General features: G+C 46.2%; 1 protein-coding gene across 1 annotated transcript; it reads left to right on the forward strand.

The window, feature by feature from the left end:
- The first annotated feature begins 1,569 nt into the window (after positions 1–1,569).
- On the forward strand, positions 1,570–23,572 carry LOC310855807 (zinc finger Y-chromosomal protein 1). The gene is made up of 10 exons (XM_083760961.1): positions 1,570–1,668; positions 8,963–9,059; positions 11,951–12,174; positions 12,268–12,415; positions 13,731–13,880; positions 15,644–15,772; positions 16,426–16,566; positions 18,513–18,656; positions 19,762–20,307; positions 22,097–23,572. Exons 2-10 carry the CDS (start codon positions 8,993–8,995, stop codon positions 22,981–22,983), a joined length of 2,436 nt encoding a protein of 811 aa, XP_083617087.1. The 5' UTR covers positions 1,570–1,668; positions 8,963–8,992; the 3' UTR covers positions 22,984–23,572.
- The last annotated feature ends 456 nt before the right edge of the window (positions 23,573–24,028 follow it).

Raw genomic sequence — 24,028 nt, forward strand, 5'->3', positions numbered from 1 at the left:
GAGTTGGACATAGTTGACGTGAGCTCGAGACAAAACTATATAGCACAAATACATAACAGCATGTAAAACCAACAAACTAAGTATTTGTGTGTGTGTGTGTGTGTGTGTGTGTGTGTGTGTGTGTGTGTGTGTGTGTGTGTGTGTGTACGTGTGTGTGTGTGTGTGTGTGTTATGTGTGTGTGTTCATAGTTATGGCTCTATACATTTGTTATTTTCAATCATGTGTAATATGACATTCAAGCCTACACCATACTCAAGGTTATGTGCACTGTAATATATATATATATATATATATATATATATATATATATATATATATATATATATATATATAGTTGCACAATAAGTGGTTATGGCAAATGTTGCAGAAATGACGTGTTTAACACATAACATACTGAATGTAGGCTATATCAAATAAATCAGGATATTTCTATATCGCTGTAGGCCTACTTGTTTTTGTGTGCAACATAAAGTGTATAGGCTCTATGAAATCCAGTTAATTTGTCCATTTGTATCTCAGACAGAGACTACGAATATACCCAAAGTACTTGCATGTGTGACTTGGTCTACCCTACAACATATTATAAATTATAAATATCAAATGTTTAAAACAACCAACCAACCAACCACCCTGGCCTAGGGCCTGCATAAACAATAACAAAAGGAGTGTGTGAGTGTATGTGGTTTCTTGTCAATTCAGTTCAGTTGATATACACGTTTACAGTTTTCTCATTACCATGAGAAAACATACGTTTGCATTGCCAAAGCAAGTGTCATAAAACTCAAAATATAGGCCTACAGCATCAGTCAACAGAGCTATGTGTGTCAATTCAATGTTCAATTGAATGTAGGCCTATGTCACATCGCATACACATTATAATATACATGGTAGGTACTAGGCCTATAAAAGCTTTTGGAAACGAATAGCAGCAATATTTTTGTGGACAAATAGCAGTTATCACTGTCACCATGCCATGGCCTGCTGGTTATAGTCTGCCCGGTCTGGTGTGGTGATAGTACAACCACAGTAGTAGCAGCAGTAGTCTACAAAAGCCACCACCATTTATTTTGGACTTCGCAGGAGAATCCTTCCGCATTTTCCCCGTGTAGCCCAGCTAGTGCGCGGCGGCGGCGAGGCCAGTGACGTTAGTGCTTTAAGCTGACGGGTTGGACGGGATACGAGGACACGGCCCTACGTTATGTCGGCCTCGGGAGCGGAGCGGAGCAGAGCGGGGGGCTGCAGTGCATGCATGCAGCGGGAGGGACGACCAAGTAGCTCCGGCTGCGAGTAGCCCTGCCTTGCCTTTAGCCTGGAGGATACTTTACACTAACACAGCATCCACAGACAGACACAGTACTACTACTAGGTCTCTGCTGCTCGCTCGCTCGCCTCGCTCGCCTCGCTCGGCCCCTCCTTCTCTCCTTCCCCGCCCAAAATACACACGCAGGCTCCCGGTCGAATCCCAGCCCGAGTGACGGTGGTGGGGGAACCACCACAGCACGGCCCTGGCGCGGTTGGAAAACTCAACAAGGCAAAGCAAGCAACAAAAAAACAAAAAAAAACAGAGGAACGACTATTTTACCCTGTCTCTCTCTCCACCACCAGCCAAAGAAGAAAGAAAAAGAGGTCCCCTTCCTCCCCCCCCGTCCGTCCCGCTATAAAATCTGGTATGCGGGGTTTTGTTTTTGCACGTTTTGCACGCATTTATTGGGCTTTTTTTCTGTGTTGTGTCTTTGTGTTTGCATGCGGATACATGTTTTGTCGCGTTGTTGTGTGTGTTGTGTGTGCGGCGGAGGCCGTGAAAGGGCCTTTTCTCCCTCTAGGCCACAGAGAGGCCTTTCATACACACAGAGGGCCGTGGTTAGCCTTAGCACGGCCGGGCTAAGCGACTCTTTTCAAACGAAAACCCTTTTTTATTAGTGCGTGTTTTTTTTTTAAACGTGACTGTGTTTTTTTTGGGGGGGGGGAGGGGAGCGAGGTCGTTTTGTTGCAGCAATGTCACGCTATAACCGCAGCGGAGTTGCAGCGGCGCGCGTTCATTTAAAAAGCTTCGCCATTTGTGATAATAATTAAACGTTTTTTTGTTGGTGGAGATATCGAGGCTAACAAAATGGCGCAGGGCCGCTGGGTTAATGAAAACCAATAGTGGGGAAGGCGTTCCTGTTTCCTCCACCACCACCAGTGAGCCATGATACAGACATGTAGCTAGCAGCTCCTTGTGTGTGTGTGTGTGTGTGTGTGTGTGTGTGTGTGACTGACTGTGTGTGGGGAGGAGGGGATCTGGAGCCGCGGCTACATTGCAACTAATAATGGCTACATTGTAACGTATAATGTCCAGGTTAGGTCATCATCGTAGGTGCAATTATTTTGTGCAATTAAATAAATGTGCCTTATTTTGAGCATAATATTATGCGTTTGGTCTCTCCGGTGTGTACCCAAATCCCATGGCAATGCATGCAGATGACCACCAGTAGCCCTACATGACAGCCAGGGGCGTTACGTTTAACCCACTTGAACACTAGCGTGGGGGGGGGGGGGGGGGGGGGGGCGATCATTGGGCGAAAAATAGCAGATCTGCAAGCCCAACTGAGCTATTTTCAGAGAATAGATGGTGGTGTAGTCTGAGGGGAAAAAAACATTAAACCCCTGGGGGGGTATTTGGTATAGCCCCCTCTCCCCCATCAGTGGGTTAAGACAAGACAACCGCCTAACCTCTTGAACACAATGGCAACAACAATGCTGTCAGATAGCAGTTACAGTTACATTGCGCAGACTGTTGTTTATGTATGGTAATAGCACCCTAATACATCAGGAGGACGTACGTTGCTCTGCTCGCGTGTGTTCAGTTTTCGTTTTGTTTGTGTACGTCAGATTTCGGTGTGACACTGAGCATGCATCTTTTAAAAAGCACACACACACACACACACACACACACACACACACACACACACACACACACACACACACACACACACACACACACACACACAGTCACAGACAGTGGCATTTTCCCACCTGGAGGTGGGGGGATGGTGTATGCACTAGTGCAAATTAAATGGCATCCCCCGGCTTGCTTGCTAGCATGCATGCATGCATGCATGCATGCATGCATGCATATCTACTGTTTACATCTTGTTACTATGTTACCGTGCTCTGCACTATAGACAGTGCATCATACATGTTTGCATCGATTGCACTCCCTGAAATTTGACATGTAAAGACTTCACTAGGCAACTGAGGCATCATTATATATACGTTCCCGTTCCCCCCCCCAAAAAAAATAATCTGCACTTAATGGTTATAAATGTATAATATAATCATGTAATAGCACTAATTGTTTTATTTGCTGTTACATGAATGACTGTTGTGTCAGTCACTGGTTTTCAACCTGTGGTCCTTGAGGGGGGGGGGGGGGGGGGGTTCCAGGTGGTCCCCAGGTGGTCCCCAACTAAATGATGGACAGTTTGGTATTGGAAATGCAAATGGGCCCTTATTAGATCTTTAACCCATTTTACCTGAGATCAGATTCTATAAATGTCTTCTACATCCTGACACTTTTCTGAAAAAGCTATGTTTCTGTGTCAGTCGTTCTTCGGGTTTTAAAAAAAATAGCACACCTACAAGCTCGTAGCTATTTTTCAATAGCTAAAGCATAACGTAATGCTAACACCAAAATTAAAAGTGTTGAATTTATTGTTAAACATCTGCGTTACTAGAAGAAGAAGAAGAAGTGTACACAATCATCAAATGTAGAATAATTGTCATTTTGATCGTTTGCCTGTTGTCTCTCCTTATGGTACCAACATGCATGAAACATGCATACATAACATACAGCATGAAATCTGACGACACATCTATCTACAAGCTCACAACGCGGCGTAAAACGCATGTAAAATCAGGCATTGCGACAGCATCAAGGCCAGCCAGAATACATTTTAGTCGACTAAATCAACTGTAGTTTTAATCGAATAAAGTCTTATGATATTTAGTCGACTAACACGACAACATTCCAGGTGACTAAAATGAAAACCATTCAGAATTGACACTAATAAGCCCGCGGACCCCCATTTGAAAAGATATGCCAGGGACCCCCATACGATTGTTTAATACGGCTCTAGCAGTGATTGTCGAGGACCCCCAGTTTGACATGCATTAGGCTACGGACCCCCATTTAATGACATTTCTATCCCTGGGACTCCCATAGTAAAATCTATGTTCATTTAACTTAGAGTGTACAAATGTACATTTGTACATTCTCAAGAGTTACAGAGCCATAAGCGTCCATTTGGTTACAAACTATCATTTAGCTGGGGACCCCCTGGAACTGCCTCAAGGACCCCCTGGAACTGCCTCAAGGACCCCCGGACCCCACTTAAGGCCTATTCATAGTCTGGATTTTCGGTGGTGAGCTGACCACCGCGACCACCGCGAAATAACGTTGAGCGGTGGTGAGTAAAAACAGAGAGAAGGGCTGGAGCGGTGGCGGTGGTTTGCTCTTCACCGCGGCTCGTGACGTGACGTCATGTTGTAGTTCGGTGGTCACCCCACCACCGAAAATCCAGACTATGTATGAGCCTTTAGAGAGTCTCTGGAGGTCTGTAGACACAGTGAATATATCACTCTCAATTACACTAATTTGTCAGTAGCTTCTGTAGGCTAGGCTACATGGGTTCATGCTGCTTTGCCTTCGCTTTGGTTGCAGCTTGTCTGTCCTTTGTACCAGCCCACCACCAAGGACCGACTAAAGAGGACGAGACGCCAAGACCGTAGGGGCGACGCCATGTTGCTCACATGGTGCTCCATGGAAGGAAAGAAACATGCGCAGTTGAGACCCAGGAAGCTGAACGCGTTGGCTGAAGTGTTGGCTGCATAAAGCCCATTGCGCATGTTTCTTTCCTTCCACGGAGCAACATGGCGTCGCCCGTACGGTCTTCGCGTCCCGTCCTCTTTAGACAGTCCTTGCCCACCACCAGGAAGTTGAACTGGATGACAGTGTACATGACATGCATGTAATTGGGCCGTGTGCATCAGACTGCCATAGAGCAACACAGAGTTATGACATTGAGGGGGCAGAAAACTGAACGCGGCTCGAGCACTGATTCACGCAGCCTGAACGGGGACAAGCTGGAGTTTTTTAAATGCATTGTTTTCAACGAGGGCGGAGCAAATAAGAGCAGTTTTAGACGCGTGTGCATTTGTGCCACATGACAACTGTTTTAACCCATTTTGACCTGAGATTAGATTCTAAAAAATGTCTTCCACATCCTGACAGTTTTCTGAAAAGGCTATGTTTCTATGTCAGTCGTCAGTCATTTTTCAAAAATAGCCCTACAAGCTCATAGCGCGCCACTCGGTGGCGCGCTATGAGCTTGGGCTGTTAAAGCTGGGCTGCCCATTAAACAGCCCATTAAAGCTGGGCTGTTGCCTCTGTCCGATGCATTTCTGCCAACTTCCGGTCCAGGACTTGTCCCGATTTTATTGTCCCCATTCAACAGAAGTCTATGTAGAAGAGCCGCCATTGGACTGGCCCCCATGGCATGAAGTGAACGGAGTTGTCGTAAACTCTTGTCTTACTCTATGGGCCGATTCATACTCCTATTTTAGAGCCGTGCATAACGTTGTGATCTGTTGTTGTGCTGATCACAGTACAATCACAGTACGATCACAATGGCACCAATGGTTGTTGTGCTGCTTGCCTGCCTGGCTGCCTGCCTGCCTGCCTGCCTGCCTGCCTGCCTGCCTGCTCTGCCTGGCGTTGTAACGTACTGCATGATTGTGGAAAAACAGTAATAATAATAATACATGATTATGATAAAGTTTTTAAAATAGTAATATACATTTTAAAGAACTTTAGTTAGTTACCGTGCCATGATATAACGCCAAAGGTGGGCAAGAAGAAATCAAAAAAGTTTGCTCCGCTGATTAGAAACTGCCTCCCCCTGGCCAGCCGGGGCGCCTGATAGAGGGGAAAGGAACTGGTTGGAATAACGTGTTCCTTCCATGCGCTACGTCCAACCAGGGAAACTCCCCCCTGTCAGGTGTAAAGGAGCAACTTTGACACTCAGGCATGAAGGAAGCACGAGTTCAAGTCCGTTGCTCTCCCCTTGTCCCCCATATATGGGGACTAGGTTGGTGGAGGGTGTGTAGAGCCCAGGATCACATTAGATGATTGACACAGGGGTGAAAAATGGGTTACAAAATCGTGGGATAAAAAATATATTAAAATATATTGAGCATTCAAAATATGTTCCTCATTGACTTACATCAGGGGTTTGGACTAGAGAGGGGAAATGGTAATTGGTAGGATTTTGTTTGTATGCAACTTTGTAATGCTACTGTCTGAAAACAAAGTATTGCATTGTGGGTTTGAGCTTACAGGCCCCTTTTGATGTCAATCAATCAAGTCCCCTTAATTCAAGGTGTGAATTCCGTTTGTGTCAGAGCATAGGCATGGCTGAGGCCTGCCTGTGATTGGTCTGCTGACCCTGCCCGTCTCTTGACTGTCCTCCGAGACGCCAGGTTACTCCGTGGTGAGATTGAGAAATAAATAATGGGCTACAGAGAATGACAGCTTGACACGCGCGACAGAATCCATCCTTGTAACTAACTTGTACGTTTTATTTTTGTAAAAGAGGCAAACTAATATTGTTTATGCCATTTGCTTTGATTGAATAACACCTATGTTGTACTATGATTTGATTTGGGTGCGTTCTAAATAATTGATTATCGTGTATTAATCTAATTATAGTAAACTAATACTATTACACTAAAATGGATAAAGATGAAGGGAAAATCGATATTTTTTATAGTACAATATTGTTTAATAAGTTTACACAAATTACACAATAATCAACACAAACGCACCCAAATCAAATCATATTATGCCATATGCATATTGTTTATGCAAACGGCATAAACGATATTAGTTTGCCTCTTCTACAAAAAATAAAACGTACAAGTTAGCTTTCTCTTGTATCATACCATACTACTTGTATAAAGGAAAGGAAAGGAAAGGTACTATGTTTACCCAGGGTAACTGGACTAAGGAAAGGAAAGGTACTATGTTTACCCAGGGTAACTGGACTAAACTCAAGAACTTGTTTACAGCCAGGCCCTGCTCATAGAACATTTCATGGTAGGGGTTCAATGCCTTGTCCAAGGGCACTTATTCAGCGGTGGTAATTTTAACATGCCGGTCCGGGGATACGAACTAGCGACCTTCCGATATCAAGACCGCTCCGCAAACCGTTCGGCCACCGCTGCCCCCATCATTTCCCACCACGGAGTAACCTCGCATCAGACTATCCAGCATATCCACCTCGTCGGTAGGCCAATCACAGGCAGGCGGGGCGTTACCATGCCTATGCTCGGACACAAACGGAAATCACGCTATAATTCAAGTGACAGATTACATTTCAATTATTTACGTTTAGGGGCATGTCACGTGGTCTGCCCGCACGCACACCCTTTGTGATCTACTGGTAGAGCACAATCTACCTTTTTGAGCACCCCTGACGTGCACTGTACGGTGAAACATAGTGACTTTGAGTGGAGGAAACGGCTTGTTTCTAAAGCTCCACGCAACGCTTCGACCCTCTCTAGGACAGGTCTTCATCAGGCAAATGTTCTATAGCCCCGGGATTGGTTTAGGTTGTTCCCACTCCCAGGTGTTATGGATGATCAATGATCTTTGTATAATATTTGTTCTGTTTTCTGTCATTATAACCTTTGCCCGATGAAGACCTATAGACAGGGTTTAAACTTGAAATTGCATTTTCCCCTTTAATAAAGTAAGTCTTGTGGGAGCTCTAGAAACAAACAAAGTGTGCAGATGTTTCCTCCTCTTTGATGTTTCCTTGACATGGAGCAACCTGGCCTAAATACAGGCAATGAGAGATGTGCACACAAACGTCTCTGTTGTGTGAGAGCGGTTTCACCGTACAACATGTAAGTCAACGAAGGAGCATATTTAGTTTTCTAATTTCTAATCAACGGAGCAATTGTTTTTGATTCATTTGTCCACCTTTTGGAGTTGGCATTATGGCAAGGTAACTATTAAAGTACACAACCCAAACCTCTACCGTAAGCGTTCTTGCCCTTTTTAACCCATTTCGACCTGAGGACGATTCTACAAATGTCTTCTAAATTCTGACACTTTTCTGATAAACCCTATGTTTCTATGTCAGTGGTTTTCATTCAAACATATAATTCCCCAAAAATATATGAAATTGACCGCCGACCCCCATCTGAAAATATGTTGTTCCAGGGACCCAACCCCCCAGAAGCAAAGATTTGAGTTAAAAAAAACGTTTGCTCTGAAAGAATACATATATTCAAAGATTTGCGCCACATTTTCGCGCAATTTTCTTTTTTCTTCAAAAATAGCAGACCTACAAGCTCGTAGCGCGGCACTCGGTGCCGCGCTACGAGCTTGTAGATCTGCTATTTTTCAATAGCTAAAGTACAACATAATGCTATGAACACCAAAAGGTGTTCCCGGAGGAAGCCAGGTGTTCTGTGTGGCGGTGTTGCAGAGTGCATGCCTTTCGTCCGACGGGGCATAGGTCCGATCCATTGGTCCCATCGACTACCTACCCCACACCCTCACCCTAACCATAACCGGTCCCATTGACTACCTACCCCAAACCCTCACCCTAACCATAACCGCGAGCACGGGGCAGCACACCTAAACCTAACCCCCAACCCTCTCCCGACTTCCAGCGCAGACCCTCACCCTAACCTCCCCCGGGGCAGCACACCTAAACCTAACCCCAACCCTCGGACCAATGCGCGTCGGATCATTGCTCCGTCGGATCATAGTATGTTTCCCGGTGTTGCATGGAGATCTGCTGTTGTGAAGTTGCACTGTGACTGTTGGTTGAGAGGGTGTTGGGCGGGCGGGCGGGGCAGGTGTGTAGCCGTGGACCCTGTCACCTGACCCCTTCATTGTTCTCCTTTCAGCTCTCCATTGACAAATGCAGTGTGAGGACAATGGATGAGGATGACACCAGGCTTGCAATCCATTCTCAAGAGCCTAAAATAATATTACACGGATCTGGTAAATAAATCACCCATTAATACATTACCCAGGGGTTGGGTTGGGGGGCACTGTTAAGGTCTCCGTAGTAGGGTCATGTTCTGTACTTGCCCAAAAGGTCATGCCCACTTGCCCCAAAAAAGTAAATTGTCCATTAACCCATTCTGACCTGAGATCAGATTCTAAAAATGTCTTCTATGTCAGTCGCTCTTCGATTTTTCAGAAATAGCAGATCTACAAGCTCATAGCGCGCCACCGAGTGGCGCGCTACGAGCTTGTAGATCTGCTATTTTTCAATAGCTAAAGCACGACATGATACTAACACCAAAATGGGTTCCCGCCCAGAATGGGTTAAAAAACTGACAGGTAAATTTTGAATTACCGTTCAATTTAACACTTTTCCTTTGTTTTTTGTACCTAGTTCTTTTTGGAAAAAAAAGGTCCTACCTCAATTTGTATGCCAAATACCTGTCCTACATAGCTATGAATATGACTATGGGTTCACACTCATTTAACATTTAAGCAACAGTAAAAACGGCACATTATAGACCAAATAATGCTCTTATTTTACATTCTCCACAGAGTACAGACCAGAGAGGACTCGTGTTGTGTTTATAGACGGTTGCGTCCCCTGTCGGGCAAAGCAAACTCTTACCGGCCCCCGACAGTTTTATTTACCTGCAACCCTTAGCGTCAACGCCGCATTACTGACTGTTCAGTTGTAGTACAGCTCTGTGTGTTTGAGTTGTCTAGTTTTGGTAAGAGTTTCAATAAAACGTATTTGGTTTTGTGTGGAGATGTCTTCATCGGAGCCACGCTTAAACTAACAAAAAGTATTGTTTCTAATGAAACCAGTAAAACAACATGGGTGTGTGGATCACTTGTTCTCTCTCGCTCTCTTTTCTCATTCCGCCCAACATTCAAACCAAGTTTCTAGGTACATCACGTCCTGTCTAAGCTAGGCTTCAAGATGTGCTATTTGAGATGGTTTTTAAGAAAAAGTGTCTTTTCGGCTTTGAGATGATGTTTCTTTATTACTTTATTATTAGGTATTATTTAAACACGTTTAGCCCTATTTCAGGGGTCAATGTTCTTCAGGCCAAGGACTCCTAAAGGCTCATTCATAGTCTGGATTTTCGGTGGTGAGGTGACCACCGCTCCGGTGGTGAGGTGACCCACCGGAGCTGAAATAACGTTGAGCGGTGGTGAGTAAAAACAGAGAGAAGGGCCGGAGCGGTGGCGGTGGTTTGCTCTTCACCGCGGCTCAGTGACGTCATGTTGTAGTTCGGTGGTCACCTAACCACCGAAACATCCAGACTATGTATGAGCCCTTAGCTGTGAGAGAGATGTAGCAGGGACCCCCACTACTACATGTTGTATTCATGACATTTTCAGACGACGCATCTATGACACTTAACTTTGTGAGCTTTTATGTTGATAGTGAATTAGTGATAGTGTGTTCAGATACAATAGAGCCGTTGCTGTTCTTAAAATTGCTTTATTAAAAGTCCCCACTCCAGCATTGACAAACATCTGACCAGCACTGCCCCCTCTGGGTTTTTAATGGTGTATTCTGTATCATTACGCCATGCAACTTGCAACATTTGCATACTAGATGTCTTTTAAGAGGATAATAAAGTATAACATATTTTTATTTGTTTGCTACAAGAGAGAGATGTTGTCCAGTTTAAAGCCACAGTCGTTATGGCTCCAGGTGCCACATTTTGAATGTAGTAGTAATGTTCAGCAACTACAGACTAAAGACAATACATATTTTCATAGAAAAAATGTTGAGAATTGTGTGAGAATCGTGAACTGAATTGAAATCGAGATTCACATTTGAGCAAGAATCGTACAGCACTAGTTTAGAGCTTAGAGTATATATGAATAGAGTACTATAGATAGAGTACTAATAAAGTACTCTTATTGCAGAATTTGCCATTTCACAAGTTCAAAATGTGTACAAACGACGCATTGTGAGCTTGTAGATCTGCTATTTTCAAATGGCCGAAATGTATAGGGTTGAAGTGGTTACTGTATGTTTTCTAATCAAATTTAAAATCGCCAAACTAACTAGTAAGTAAAGTTTTCAAATAATTCTAGTGGAGTTTAAAGTACAAATTTTGGCTCCGAGATGTAGTGGAGTACTGGAAATTGGAAATACTCAAGTGAAGTACAAATACCTCAAAATTGTACTTAACCCATTCTGACCTGAGATCAGATTCTATTCTGGCGGACAGTTGAAATGTTGTTACAGTATGTAATCCTCTCCGTTAGGGGGCACGTTGGCACAGTTGGTAGTGCTGTCGCCTCACAGCTAGAAGGTCCTGGGTTCGATTCCCGCTCGGGACGCTGTGGGTGCTGGCGGCGTGTTTCCTCCTCCGCGTCATCAGTGCCCATACCCGAAGGCGGGGTTGGCGAAAGGGCCTTTCTGTGTGGAGTTTGCATGTTCTCCCCGTGTCCCCTATAGGGTAGGTACCCTCACAAAAAACATGCAGTAATCCTGGTCACTAAACTGCCTCCCCCTGGCCAGCCGGGGCGCCTGATGGAGGGGAAAGGAACTGGTTGGAATAACGTGTTCCTTCCACGCGCTACGTCCAACCAGGGAAACTCCCCCCTGTCAGGTGTAAAAGGAGCAACTTGGACACTCAGGCATGAAGGAAGCATGAGTTCAAGTCCGTTGCTCTCCCCTTGTCCCCCATATATGGGGACTAGGTTGCTCTCCCCTTGTCCCCCATATATGGGGACTAGGTTGGTCTCCCCTTGTCCCCCATATATGGGGACTAGGTTGGTGGAGGGTGTGTAGAGCCCAGGATCACATTAGATGATTGACACAGGGGTGAAAAATGGGTTACAAAATCGTGGGATAAAAAATATATTAAAAAAAGTGTGTAATCCTCTCCGTTCCCCAGATGAGGGAGGCGCTGGCGGGCAGGAGTTTGTCGTGGAGCTACAAGAGACGGTGCTGCTTTCGGAGGGCGAGGGCGTCGGAGGAGGAGGAGGAGGAGGAGGAGGCGGGACCAACATGGCGGTCCACAGGTTCGCCCCGGACGAGCTGGTGATCCAGGACGCCGTGGAGGACGTGGTGTCCGAGTACACTGTGCACTGTGAGGACGACGAGGACGAGGAGGAGGAGGAGGGGGGGGAGGGGGAGGAGGAGGGGGAGGGGGAGGGGGAGGAGTGCGAGGAGGAGGACGGGGGCGTGGCCGTGACCATGACCCTGGAGGAGGGGGGGGAGGAGGACGGGGGCGTGGTGGCCATGGGGGACGAGGAGATACACGAAGAGGACGGGCTGGAGGAGGAGGAGGACGCCGAGGAGGAGGCGCAGGACGACGAGGACCAGGACGACAGCTGTGGAGACTACCTGATGATATCATGTGAGTGTGTGTGAGAGAGCGTTAACCCATTCTGACCTGAGATCAGATTCTAACGCACAGAAGAATGGTGGTTCTTTAACGCATTTTGACCTGAGATCAGATTCTAAAAATGTCTTAAATCCTGACATTTTTTCAAAAATAGCAGACCTACAAGCTCGTAGTGGCGCGCTATGAGCTTGTAGATCTGCTATTTTTCAATAGCTAAAGCATAACGTGATGCTAACACCAAAAGGGGTTCCCGCCCCAAAATGGCTTAAATCGGCCATCACACACCCTGCAGACTACAGCATTGACCCTTAAAAACGTCCAAAGGGGTTTGGATTTCAATCAAATTGTTCCGAAGTTATTAACTTTCTGGCGAGGCTAGTACTCACATCTGGCTTTTTAGAGAGGATACAGAGGTGTCCGTTTCTGTGTGTACCTGATAAAGTAGTGGGGTGCTGCTGACAGAGTACATACTGTAGAAACAGGGTTTAAAGGTATATTCAGTGATTTCACTCAAAAAACCTTAGGTTTCGTTTTTGGCTGTGGGACCCAGCCTTTCGTCCAATCAGGATAGAGAGTCAAAAACGAAACCTAAGGTTTTTTGACCCCCAGGGGTTAACTGGGGACAGGGAGGAACTCCTTATATGGCCAGCACACTCTATAGTAGGGAGGATTATCACAACAAAACAAAAAAATAAGTGATATTTGAATTAAGTGAAATCACTGAATATACCTTTAACTTAACTTTCCGAACGAAAATGTTGTTGTATTCTTAGAATAACCATATCTATCTATTAATCCACCGAAAGATGTCAGTCAGTCATTCTGTCTGTATAGCCCCTACACTGTCTTACACTTCCTTACATTAACCTGACTCCGCCAGACGGGGCTCTTACTGCCCCGTCCGGCGAACATCATTTGCTGTTCATATATTCAGAACGGGTAAGGACTAGTTGTTTTAAAAGTTAATAAGTCAATGTTTGTGTCTGTGTGGTATAACTGCCCATGTAATCAAAATGTTAGACGTGCTTACGTACTGTACACAATCATTTATGAATCCTTGAATGGTCCACTTCACCATTTAGTTAATTAAAAAGGTGAAAAATAATGTCTTATCTAGAGACAGACGGTCACACTCCCTCTTTTTCCCAACAAAGAACAAGAGCTCTTTCATTCTTCAAGGTCTGTCCGTACAGAGAGAGAAACGGGGTATTGTTAAGCCATGTGAAAAGATTTCAAAAGTCTAAAGCAGAGAGTTGTCGGCGAAAGCAGAGCATTTAACATATATGTTAAATATACTGTGTGTTCTGTTTCTGTGTGCTCTCTCCAGTGGACGAAGCCGGTAAGATGGTGTCTGACGACGGGACGGAGGTGACGGTGGAGGGGACGGTGGAGGACCAGGAGGTGGAGAAGGACGAGGACGGCCAGGAGGTCATCAAGGTGTACATCTTCAAGGCCGACTCGGGCGAGGACGACATGGGTGAGTTCACCACGTCACGACCGTCAAACTGTCCCAACGACAGGCACATGCATGGATGGAAGTTCTCGCTGAGTTCACGTCACGGTCAAACAGTCCCGGCGCTAGTGCTGCACAATTAATTAAAAAAAAATGATCGCAATCTAGATTCAGACACTATTTCAGTTCCTCAATTTGAGCATGACTCATGCAGGCTTGCAGCACTAGTTGGCTGTCCAATAAAATGTAGTTACTCTTATGTTTTTGCTACAAGAGAGAGACTTTAAGAGAGGTTTAAGTCAAGCACTTTGATGTCTGTTTAAAGCCACAGTAGTTATGGCTCCATGTGCCACATTTTGAATGTAGTAAATGTTCAGCAACTACAGACTAAAGACAATACATATTTTCTTTAAAAAAAAATGAGAATCGGGTGAGAATCGTGATCTCAATTCTTGTGGAAGATTAGAATTGCAAGGATCGCGCAGCACTACCGATTCAAGTTGTCAGTCGCCACCACTGATTTCAGTGGGGATGCACCGATGTATCGGCCACATAATCGGTATCGGCTGCCATTATCGGTCAATATCTGTATCGGCAAATACAACTGACATTAACCGATGGCAGTAGCCAATATTTATCTGTTATTGATATAAGCATACATTTTGCGCTTGCTATGTTGGCGGGTTGGTCATCTACAAGCTGTAGATTCTGAACATTTTCAAATGTTCTTTCTTAATATGTAACAAAATGTAATAAGGATAGGCATTTGCCGCATTTATAAGCTACTAGCATCTACCTATACTTTTTGATCACGTCAGGGGAAAAATGTCTCACTGGAAAAAATAAAAATGAACCATTTGTTAATTTCTTGTATTGAAGATGTATTAGTTTCCCTGGCATAAAAAAGGGGAAATAAAAACAACAAAAACTAAATATCGGTATCAGTTATCTGCTAAATTGTTATTTAATCGGCATTGGCCAAGAATGTCCCTATGGGTGAATGTCCATATGGGTGAATGTCCCTATGGGTGAATGTCCATATGGGTGCATGTCCATATGGGTGAATGTCCCTATGGGTGAATGTCCATATGGGTGAATGTCCATATGGGTGAATGTCCATATGGGTGCATGTCCATATGGGTGAATGTCCATATGGGTGAATGTCCCTATGGGTGAATGTCCATATGGGTGAATGTCCATATGGGTGAATGTCCATATGGGTGCATGTCCATATGGGTGAATGTCCATATGGGTGAATGTCCATATGGGTGAATGTCCATATGGGTGCATCCCTGTATTTCAATCATTTGGATTCCATAGAAGCAGCATGTATGTATTCTATGGAAGCATGTTGCTGCAGCGGAAATAACCGATCTACAAGCTCTCAATGCACATTCATTCTGGCTAAGATTGGAGCATTTTGGTTATGTTTTAAGATTGGAGCATCTGAAGTGGTCAAACTAGCAATTTATGTTCAGAAGCATCTTCCATAAAACCTTTAGTGTGACACTAAACCTTTAGTGTGTACGGCATTCATTCTTTTTGACAAGATACCTGGCCGAAAGCAACAAATAACACGTGCTGTGTGTGATGGTTCTGGCACTCAATTCTTTCTAAATGTGGATGTGGATTTTTAGTTTTTTAGTTTTTACAACCAGCCTCCTCTCCCTCTCTCTCCGGTCAGGCACGTCCATATGGTCGTATCTCTTCGGTCACTGTACATTCAAATTGAATGTAAAACTAAAGTACTGGGTCTGTTGTCATTACTCCTCTCTCAACGTTTGCAGGCGAGTCGGTGGACATCAGCGACGGCGACACGGAGAGCGTGGCGCTGACCGAGTCCTCGGGCCAAACGCTGAGGGAGAAGATGGTCTACATGTCTGTGGGAGACTCTCATCCCAACCAAGGGAACCATGGTGTGTGTTTAACTCTGCATCCGTAAGAGTAGGCTGTATGCATGGCACAGAGATGACTGGTACATGGTGCATTTATAAAGCGCCTTTGTCCAAGGCGCTTTACATAGATTGTGCATTACATTCACACACACATTCATACACCGATGGCAGCGGAAACCATGCAAGGCACCAACCAGCACATCAGGAGCAATTAGGGGTTCAGAGTATTGCTCAAGGACACTTGGACACTAACTCTGGGGGAGCCCACAGGGTTTGAGCTGGTAAAATTCTCCATTCATTGTCAATGGGAATTTAATGTTTGTTTAAGACGTTACGTTTGTGGACGACGGTAACCAAAAGCTGGATCTAGGAGGGGCTAAAAAAAAAGGCAAAAGTAGCTGATCTACAAGCTCAAAACACGGCATGTTTCGGGCTTTGTGACGTTGTAGTACCTACGATCGAGTAGGCCGTTAATTCACGAGAAAAGACGAGGTTTCTGCCCGACAGCAATGATATACAGTAACAACTAAAACGGATGCTTTCCCAGACTTAAACGCATGACACCGTATAGCATGTCTGAATGTCTGGGTTACAGAATTAGCATATTTTTGCATCTCCTCCTTTGTGTGTGTGTGTGTGCGTGTGTGTGTGTGTGTGTGTGTGCTCGGCTGCAGGTGGGTCCAAGGTGACTGATGAGGTTTATATGGAGGTGGTGGTAGGAGGGGAGGAGCCAGTGGGTCACGAGCGCTCGTCGTACGATAGGAGCGTTTCTCTAAGCAAGGACTTCATGCCCGTGGCCTGGGCTGCTGCTTATGGTCAGTAAACTAACATTACCTCCTGAAATCGGAAGGAAAAGAATGTTCACACTGTCCTCCCTTTTTAAAGGAGAATGCTAGAATGTTTTCTTATCTTTCTTACCTTTCTTTGTAGTCGTTACGTCCCCACCAAAGAGGTCCAGGTGTTTTTTTGTGAAAAAACTCCTTATTGGCTATTTTCCCTACCATAAGCCCTCAATGAATTGCATTGGATTGAATGGGAATTGAATGGGGCTATGGGGTGTTATGCTAGTTCACTTATTTTGATCGAAAGAAGTAGTAAAGTGTGCCGCTTGGGATATTATTTACATTATGAAGAGAGGATGTATACAAAGAAATTATGATTTTGAGCGATGGAAATAAGCTAATTAGCACAACACCCCATAGCCCCATTCAATTCAATGCAATTCATTTAGGGCTTATGGTAGGGGAAATTGCCAATCAGGAGCTTTTGCACAAAATAACACATGGACCTCTTTGGTGGGGACGTAACAACTACAAAGAAAGGTAAGAAAGCCTTTTAGTATGGAATTCTCCTTTAAAAGTAAAATAGCCAAACAATTTAGAAATGACCTAAAGGGGGTCGCCATTTAAAAGGTGCTAATAAAATGCACGATAAATTGCGATAAATTGTGTCTCGAGATTGCTGGCTCAACACTCCGCACCCAGGTCTTCAAATGGACCCTTGCTCTATAGCCTGTGAAGTAAGCGTTAAAACCAATCTTCATAGAGACAAGTCTCCTGGACGAGGTAGTAATTGGACTAGAATCCAGAGACGGATTCTCTCCCCGCTTCTCAGTCTGGAAATCATGCTATTTCCAAAGGGGCAGAACGGGCACCCTGGAGCCGCTCCGGCACCCTGGAGCCGCTCCGGCTTTTGGCAGTGGCTTCCAATGTAAAGGTCCGTGGGAGGAGGAGCCTTCCTGACTTGCAGACGTTTTGTAAATCCAACTTTAAAAGACAACTTTCGTTTTTTTTTCCAACCGAGGTTCATGTTTTAGGTTGTTAGGTTTAGGGTTGGTAAAAGATCACAGGATCTACTGAATGTGTCAAATTGACATTGAACCACAGTGTGGCTTCCACCCAGTGCCACCTTCACATTCAGTAGATCCTGTGATCCTCTGTAGCCAGATGTAATTTCCTGGGGTCTATTAGGACTTTCATGTTAGGCACCCTCAAATTGACTTATTATTAGCCCGCTGGCCCCCATTTGAAAATATGTGCCAGGGACCCCCGTAAGAGGAGGTTTTTAGTGGTAGCAGTGGTTCTCAGCCATCTTCATTTCAAGGACCCCCAGTTTTGCCCACACATTAGGACACAGACCCCATTTAATGGCATTTCTAACTCTGGGACCCCAATTTATATATATAAAAAAAATGACAATTTAACCCTTATGTCTGAGTTACAGGACCTAAGGGTTAATTTGGTTCACTAACTATCTTTCATTTATCTGTGGGGAACCCCTGGAACTCCCTCAAGGACCCCTGGGAGTCCCGTCCCGTCCCCCCCTCCCCGGACCCCACTTGGAGAGCTATACCGCTCCAAACGGTGTGACTTTCGGCCCTTTCAGCAGAAACTGCGCTAGGTAGCGCTTTTCCATAACATAACGGGCGGACAGTCTGTGAACAACACACCCTTTTAGACAACAGATATTACAGCTTGAGGTTAATTCAGATGGAGGGGGACCTCCTTCCTTAGTCCATCCATTGATATTTCCAAGTATTTAAAGCAACTGGTGAAATATGGGCAATGCTGCAAGCCAAGCTCTTTGTATTTCCGACCAGACTTTCATGTTTTCAGCGCTGTCTGAATGCCATGCGACTTGCATCTTTCTGCAAGGGGTTGAGTTGTAGAACTGCAGGTGTCTGTATGTCATCGTTGACACCTCTCTCTCTCTCTCTCTCTCTCTCTCTCTCTCTCTCTCTCTCTCTCTCTCTCTCTCTCAGGTGCCGAGGACAGTGAGAGCTGTGAGAACAGGAACGGCGCGGCCAGCGCTCTGCTGCACATCGACGAGTCGGACGGCGTGGACGAGCTCAACCGCCAGCGGAGCAAGAACCGCCGGCGGTCGGAGCCGCGGCAGGTCCAAACCGGTGAGCGCCGGTCGGCAGCGGAACCGCAGTGTTGCGGTGTAGATTAACCCATGTAGATTAAAACTGTGACGAAAAATGTTCGTCGACTACCTTTTTTCCACTGAGAAAAACTACATGAAAATTAAATGAAAAACTAAATAAATACTAAGTTGTGATGACTAAAACTAAGACTAAATATAGTGACAATTTCGTCAACAAATGTTAGAAAGGGACTATAGTGGACAAGAGATCCAGTATAAGTCATTCTACACTTGGGTGCATGCTGAAAGTAGCCGATCTACAAGCTCACAACGTGTCACACTGCGACACGATGTGAGCTTGTAGATCGGCTATTTTCAGCAAGTGTACGACGGCATCAAGGCCAGCCAAAATGCATTTTAGTCGACTAAATCAACTGTAGATTTAATCAACTAAAGTCTTATGCTATTTAGTCGACTAAAACTAGACTAACACTAAAATATTCCAGGTGACTAAATTAACTATTCACTACTCATACTAGTCTATGACTGAAAAACGGAGGATTTAGACGTTTTTTATTATTATTTTCCCAAAAATTTACGGATTTTTTTTTTTTAATGTTCGAAAATCATTTTTTTATGGAAACGATTGACGATTATGCAAAAGATAAGTGCCGTTAGGCGATGATGTAATAATGGTGACATGGGCCTATAACCATGTACCTCTGCAAAGCGCGGCGTGTTGGTACCGCCCCACCGTCTCATCTCCCTCCCTCTCTCTAACTTTATTTTCTTCCCACTTCAATTGTTCTACTAAAACAACCGCCACATAGTTCATAGTTCTTAGTGGGGAAGGGACTGCTTGACCTTCATCAGTTATTTATTGCGATACTATAAACTGTGAATACTCTAGCACTTTTTAAATATTATATACCTTCTCTCATTGCAATTTGCACTTCTTCTGTGATACTCTTGTGACTTGTACTTTGCTGCTACTGTGTATTGTCTTTTGTGTATTGTCTGTCTGTTTTAAAAAGCGTTGATGCACTCATGCACTTTTGCCCGAGACAAATGTCCCAATAACAAAATAAAATAATAAATAATAAAGTATATCTCATCTCCTCATCCTCTCTCCTGTGTCCGTACAGCCATCATCATCGGGCCGTACGGCCAGCCGCTGACCGTCTACCCGTGCATGCTCTGCGGCAAGAAGTTCAAGTCGAGAGGCTTCCTGAAGCGCCACACCAAGAACCACCACCAGGACGTGCTGACGCGCAAGAAGTACCAGTGCACGGACTGCGACTTCACCACCAACAAGAAGGCCAGCCTCCACAACCACATGGAGGTGCACACGCTCAGCAGCAGCAGCAACAACAACAAGGCGCCCTTCGAGTGCGACATGTGCGGCAAGGAGTTCCACCAGCAGGCGGCGCTCTTCTCCCACCGGCTGCAGCACCACCACCGCGGCGGCGGCGAGGCCAAGAACCAGCAGTCGCCGTCGTCGTCGCCGCCCTCCTCCAACGCCAACAAGATGCACAAGTGCAAATTCTGTGACTATGAGACGGCGGAGCAGGGCCTGCTCAACCGCCACCTGCTGGCCGTGCACAGCAAGAGCTTCCCGCACATCTGCGTGGAGTGCGGCAAGGGCTTCCGCCACCCGTCCGAGCTCAAGAAGCACATGCGCACGCACACGGGTGAGAACAGGGGTGGGTTGATGAATATCGTATATATTTTACCGTTTAGACCTGATGTTTTTGGAAAAAAAAAGTCTTCTTAAGGCCTATTCATAGTCTGGATTTTCGGTGGTGAGCTGACCACCGCTCCGGTGGTGAGGTGACCACCGCTCCGGTGGTGAGGTGACCACCGCTCCGGTGGTGAGGTGACCACCGCTCCGGTGGTGAGGTGACCACCGCTCCGGTGGTGAGGTGACCACCGCTCCGGTGGTGAGCTGACCACCGCTCCGGTGGTGAGCTGACCACCGCTCCGGTGGTGAGGTGACCACCGCTCCGGTGGTGAGGTGACCACCGCTCCGGTGGTGAGCTGACCACCGCTCCGGTGGTGAGCTGACCACCGCTCCGGTGGTGAGGTGACCACCGCTCCGGTGGTGAGCTGACCACCGGAGCTGAAATAACGTTGAGCGGTGGTGAGTAAAAACAGAGAGAAGGTCTGGAGAGGTGGCGGTGGTTTGCTCTTCACCGCGGCTCAGTGACGTCATGTTGTAGTTCGGTGGTCACCTAACCACCGAAAATCCAGACAATGTATGAGCCTTAAATCCGGAGAGTTTTCTGGAAAAAAACCCTCATGTTTCTATATCAGTGGTGCTCAGTATTTCATGTCAAGGACCCCCATAAATTTATATGTAATTGGCTGCCAACCCCCATCTGAAAATATGTTGTTCCAGGGACCCCCCCCTCAGAAGCAAAGATTTGAGTTAAAAAAATCTCTGAAAGATTTGCGGCACATTTTCACGATCTTTCAAAAAATAGCAGCTCTACAAGCTCGTAGCGCGGCATTCGGTGCCGCGCTAGTAGTTTGTAGATCTTCTATTTTTCAATAGCTAAAGTATAACATAATGCTTAAAACACCAAAAGGGGTTCCCGCCCTGAATGGGATATTGTGATAATAATAATAATAATGGATTGCATTTTGATAGCGCTTTTCTATGCACAAACGTGCCTCCTCAAAGCGCTTTACAACGGTCCATTCATTCATACATTGTGAATGCACATTCTATGATTTGCAGTTCTATACCTTAATTTATACTTTCCTAGAACGATGGTTTTGTAAAGCAAAAATTGACATTTTGTAAGTATTTTGGTCTAAATGTCCTGTTACTTATTTTTCTGTTTAGTTTGTGTTACCTCGTCGTAGGTGGTTATACTGTGAAGTAACTTGAAGAATAACACAAAAAAACCCGCATGAAAACATTTCGTGATCATTTTTTTTTTGTGACCAAGTTTTTATTAAGCATTTTTTATTTTCATTACAAATCCCCCATCGCCCCACCCTCCCCAAGGTTCCAATTATCATTGCAACAAGAAAAGACATTTCCTCAGTTAGTTCGACATTTTACAATATATAGGCATCTTGGCTGGTAGACTTTACAAGTAGACATACATACATGCATACAAACTGTACATACATACATGTAAAATTTGGCATTATAGTTGTGCTTTGACCTTTTCTACAGCCTCTGTAAGTGCTTCGATAGACTGCCTTTTTGCTCCATTAGCTCTCGCAATTGATATTTCCAACCCTAATGCATTCAGAAATAGTATTTCTTTCACATTTCGTGATCATGTATCTTGATACTGCTTGAAAATATTTATGTCAGAAAACTGGAGGATTTAGAAGATTTTTTATTGTAAATTTTGAGGTCAGATCTAAAGTTAAGTTGACGATCATGTATCGTGATACTACTTGAAAGAATATCGTGATATTATATTTCGTTCCCTGTCCCCCCCCATCCCCCCTCCCCCCCAGGTGAGAAGCCCTACTCCTGTCTGTACTGCGACTACAAGTCGGCCGACTCGTCCAACCTCAAGACCCACATCAAGACCAAGCACAGCAAGGAGATGCCCTACAAGTGCGAGCGCTGCTTCCAGACCTTCGCCGAGGAGGAGGAGCTGCTGCAACACGCCGCCACGCACGAGGAGAACAAGACGCACCACTGCGCCCACTGCGACCACAAGAGCTCCAACTCCAGCGACCTGAAGCGCCACATCATCTCCGTGCACACCAAGGACTACCCGCACAAGTGTGCCGTGTGCGGCAAGGGCTTCCACCGGCCGTCGGAGCTCAAGAAGCACTCGCTGGCGCACCGCACCAAGAAGCTGCACCAGTGCCGCCACTGCAACTTCAAGATCGCCGACCCCTTCGTGCTCAGCCGGCACATCCTGTCCGTGCACACCAAGGAGCAGCAGGCCTCGTCGGAGAAGAGCCACGAGGCCAAGATGTCGTCACGGACGGTGGTGGTGGTGGAGGCGCCGGTCGCCCCCCTGCAGCCGGCAGCCACCCCCGCCAAGAAGGCCCCGGCTAGCGGGGCCGGTGGTGGTGGTGGTGGCGGTGGTGGCGGTGGGGGAGGAGGAGGGGGGAGCTCCACTCCCCCGGCCAGGGTGAGCGCGGCCAGCCTGGCCAGCAGCGTGACGGTGGTCATAGGCCAGGGCCAGAAGGAGAGGCGGATCTACCAGTGTCAGTACTGTGACTACAGCACGGGGGACGCGTCGGGCTTCAAGCGCCACGTCATCTCCATCCACACGAAAGACTACCCGCACCGCTGCGAGATCTGCTCCAAGGGCTTCCGTCGGCCGTCGGAGAAGAACCAGCACATCATGCGCCACCACAAGGACGCCGATGTGGTGCAGGAGTAAGCCTAGTGTGGCCCGCCCGCCCACCGGGGGGGTGGGGCAAAAATACTGTGCCACCCACCACCGCCCGTCACGAACACTCTGTTCACCTCACTGCAACCTCCTCCTTGTACTTTCAGAATAAAACGGTGCCGTATGCACGAACGATGCATATGACACTTAGGGGAGTCTGTTCGGGTTCTTTTCGCTCTTTTATTTTTTTATTCTTTTTTTGTTTTAGCAACCACCCTCAGGCCTCAGCAGGCACCAACCTCTCCCTTCCACCCTCAGCAGGCACCAACCTCTCCCTTCCACCCTCAGCAGGCACCAACCTCTCCCTTCCACCCTCAGCAGGCACCAACCTCTCCCTTCCACCCTCAGCAGGCACCAACCTCTCCCTTCCACCCTCAGCAGGCACCAACCTCTCCCTTCCACCCTCAGCAGGCACCAACCTCTCCCTTCCACCCTCAGCAGGCACCAACCTCTCCCTTCCTTTGTTTTCGGATATGTATAAACATGTACATAAACGTCCGTCAGAGTAACATACTACTAGGCAACAAGAAGCCCTTCATCGAGTCGCACTTTTTAACTGCATGTCCCTCGCTGGTAACTCCAGTGTGCTGGTGACCCCAGTGTGCTGGTGACCCCAGTGTGCTGGTAACTCCAGTGTGCTGGTAACCCCAGTGTGCTGGTGACCCCAGTGTGCTGGTGACCCCAGTGTGCTGGTGACCCCAGTGTGCTGGTAACCCCAGTGTGCTGGTAGTAACTCCAGTGTGCTGGTAACTCCAGTGTGCTGGTAGTAACTCCAGTGTGCTGGTAGTAACTCCAGTGTGCTGGTAACTCCAGTGTGCTGGTAGGTAACTCCAGTGTGCTGGTAGGTAACTCCAGTGTGCTGGTAACCCCAGTGTGCTGGTAGTAACTCCAGTGTGCTGGTAGTAACTCCAGTGTGCTGGTAACTCCAGTGTGCTGGTAGGTAACTCCAGTGTGCTGGTAACCCCAGTGTGCTGGTAGTAACTCCAGTGTGCTGGTAGGTAACTCCAGTGTGCTGGTAGGTAACTCCAGTGTGCTG

Source organism: Protomyctophum parallelum (genome assembly GCF_964188405.1).
Source record: "Protomyctophum parallelum genome assembly, chromosome: 1".
Classification (NCBI taxonomy): Eukaryota; Metazoa; Chordata; class Actinopteri; order Myctophiformes; family Myctophidae; genus Protomyctophum; species Protomyctophum parallelum.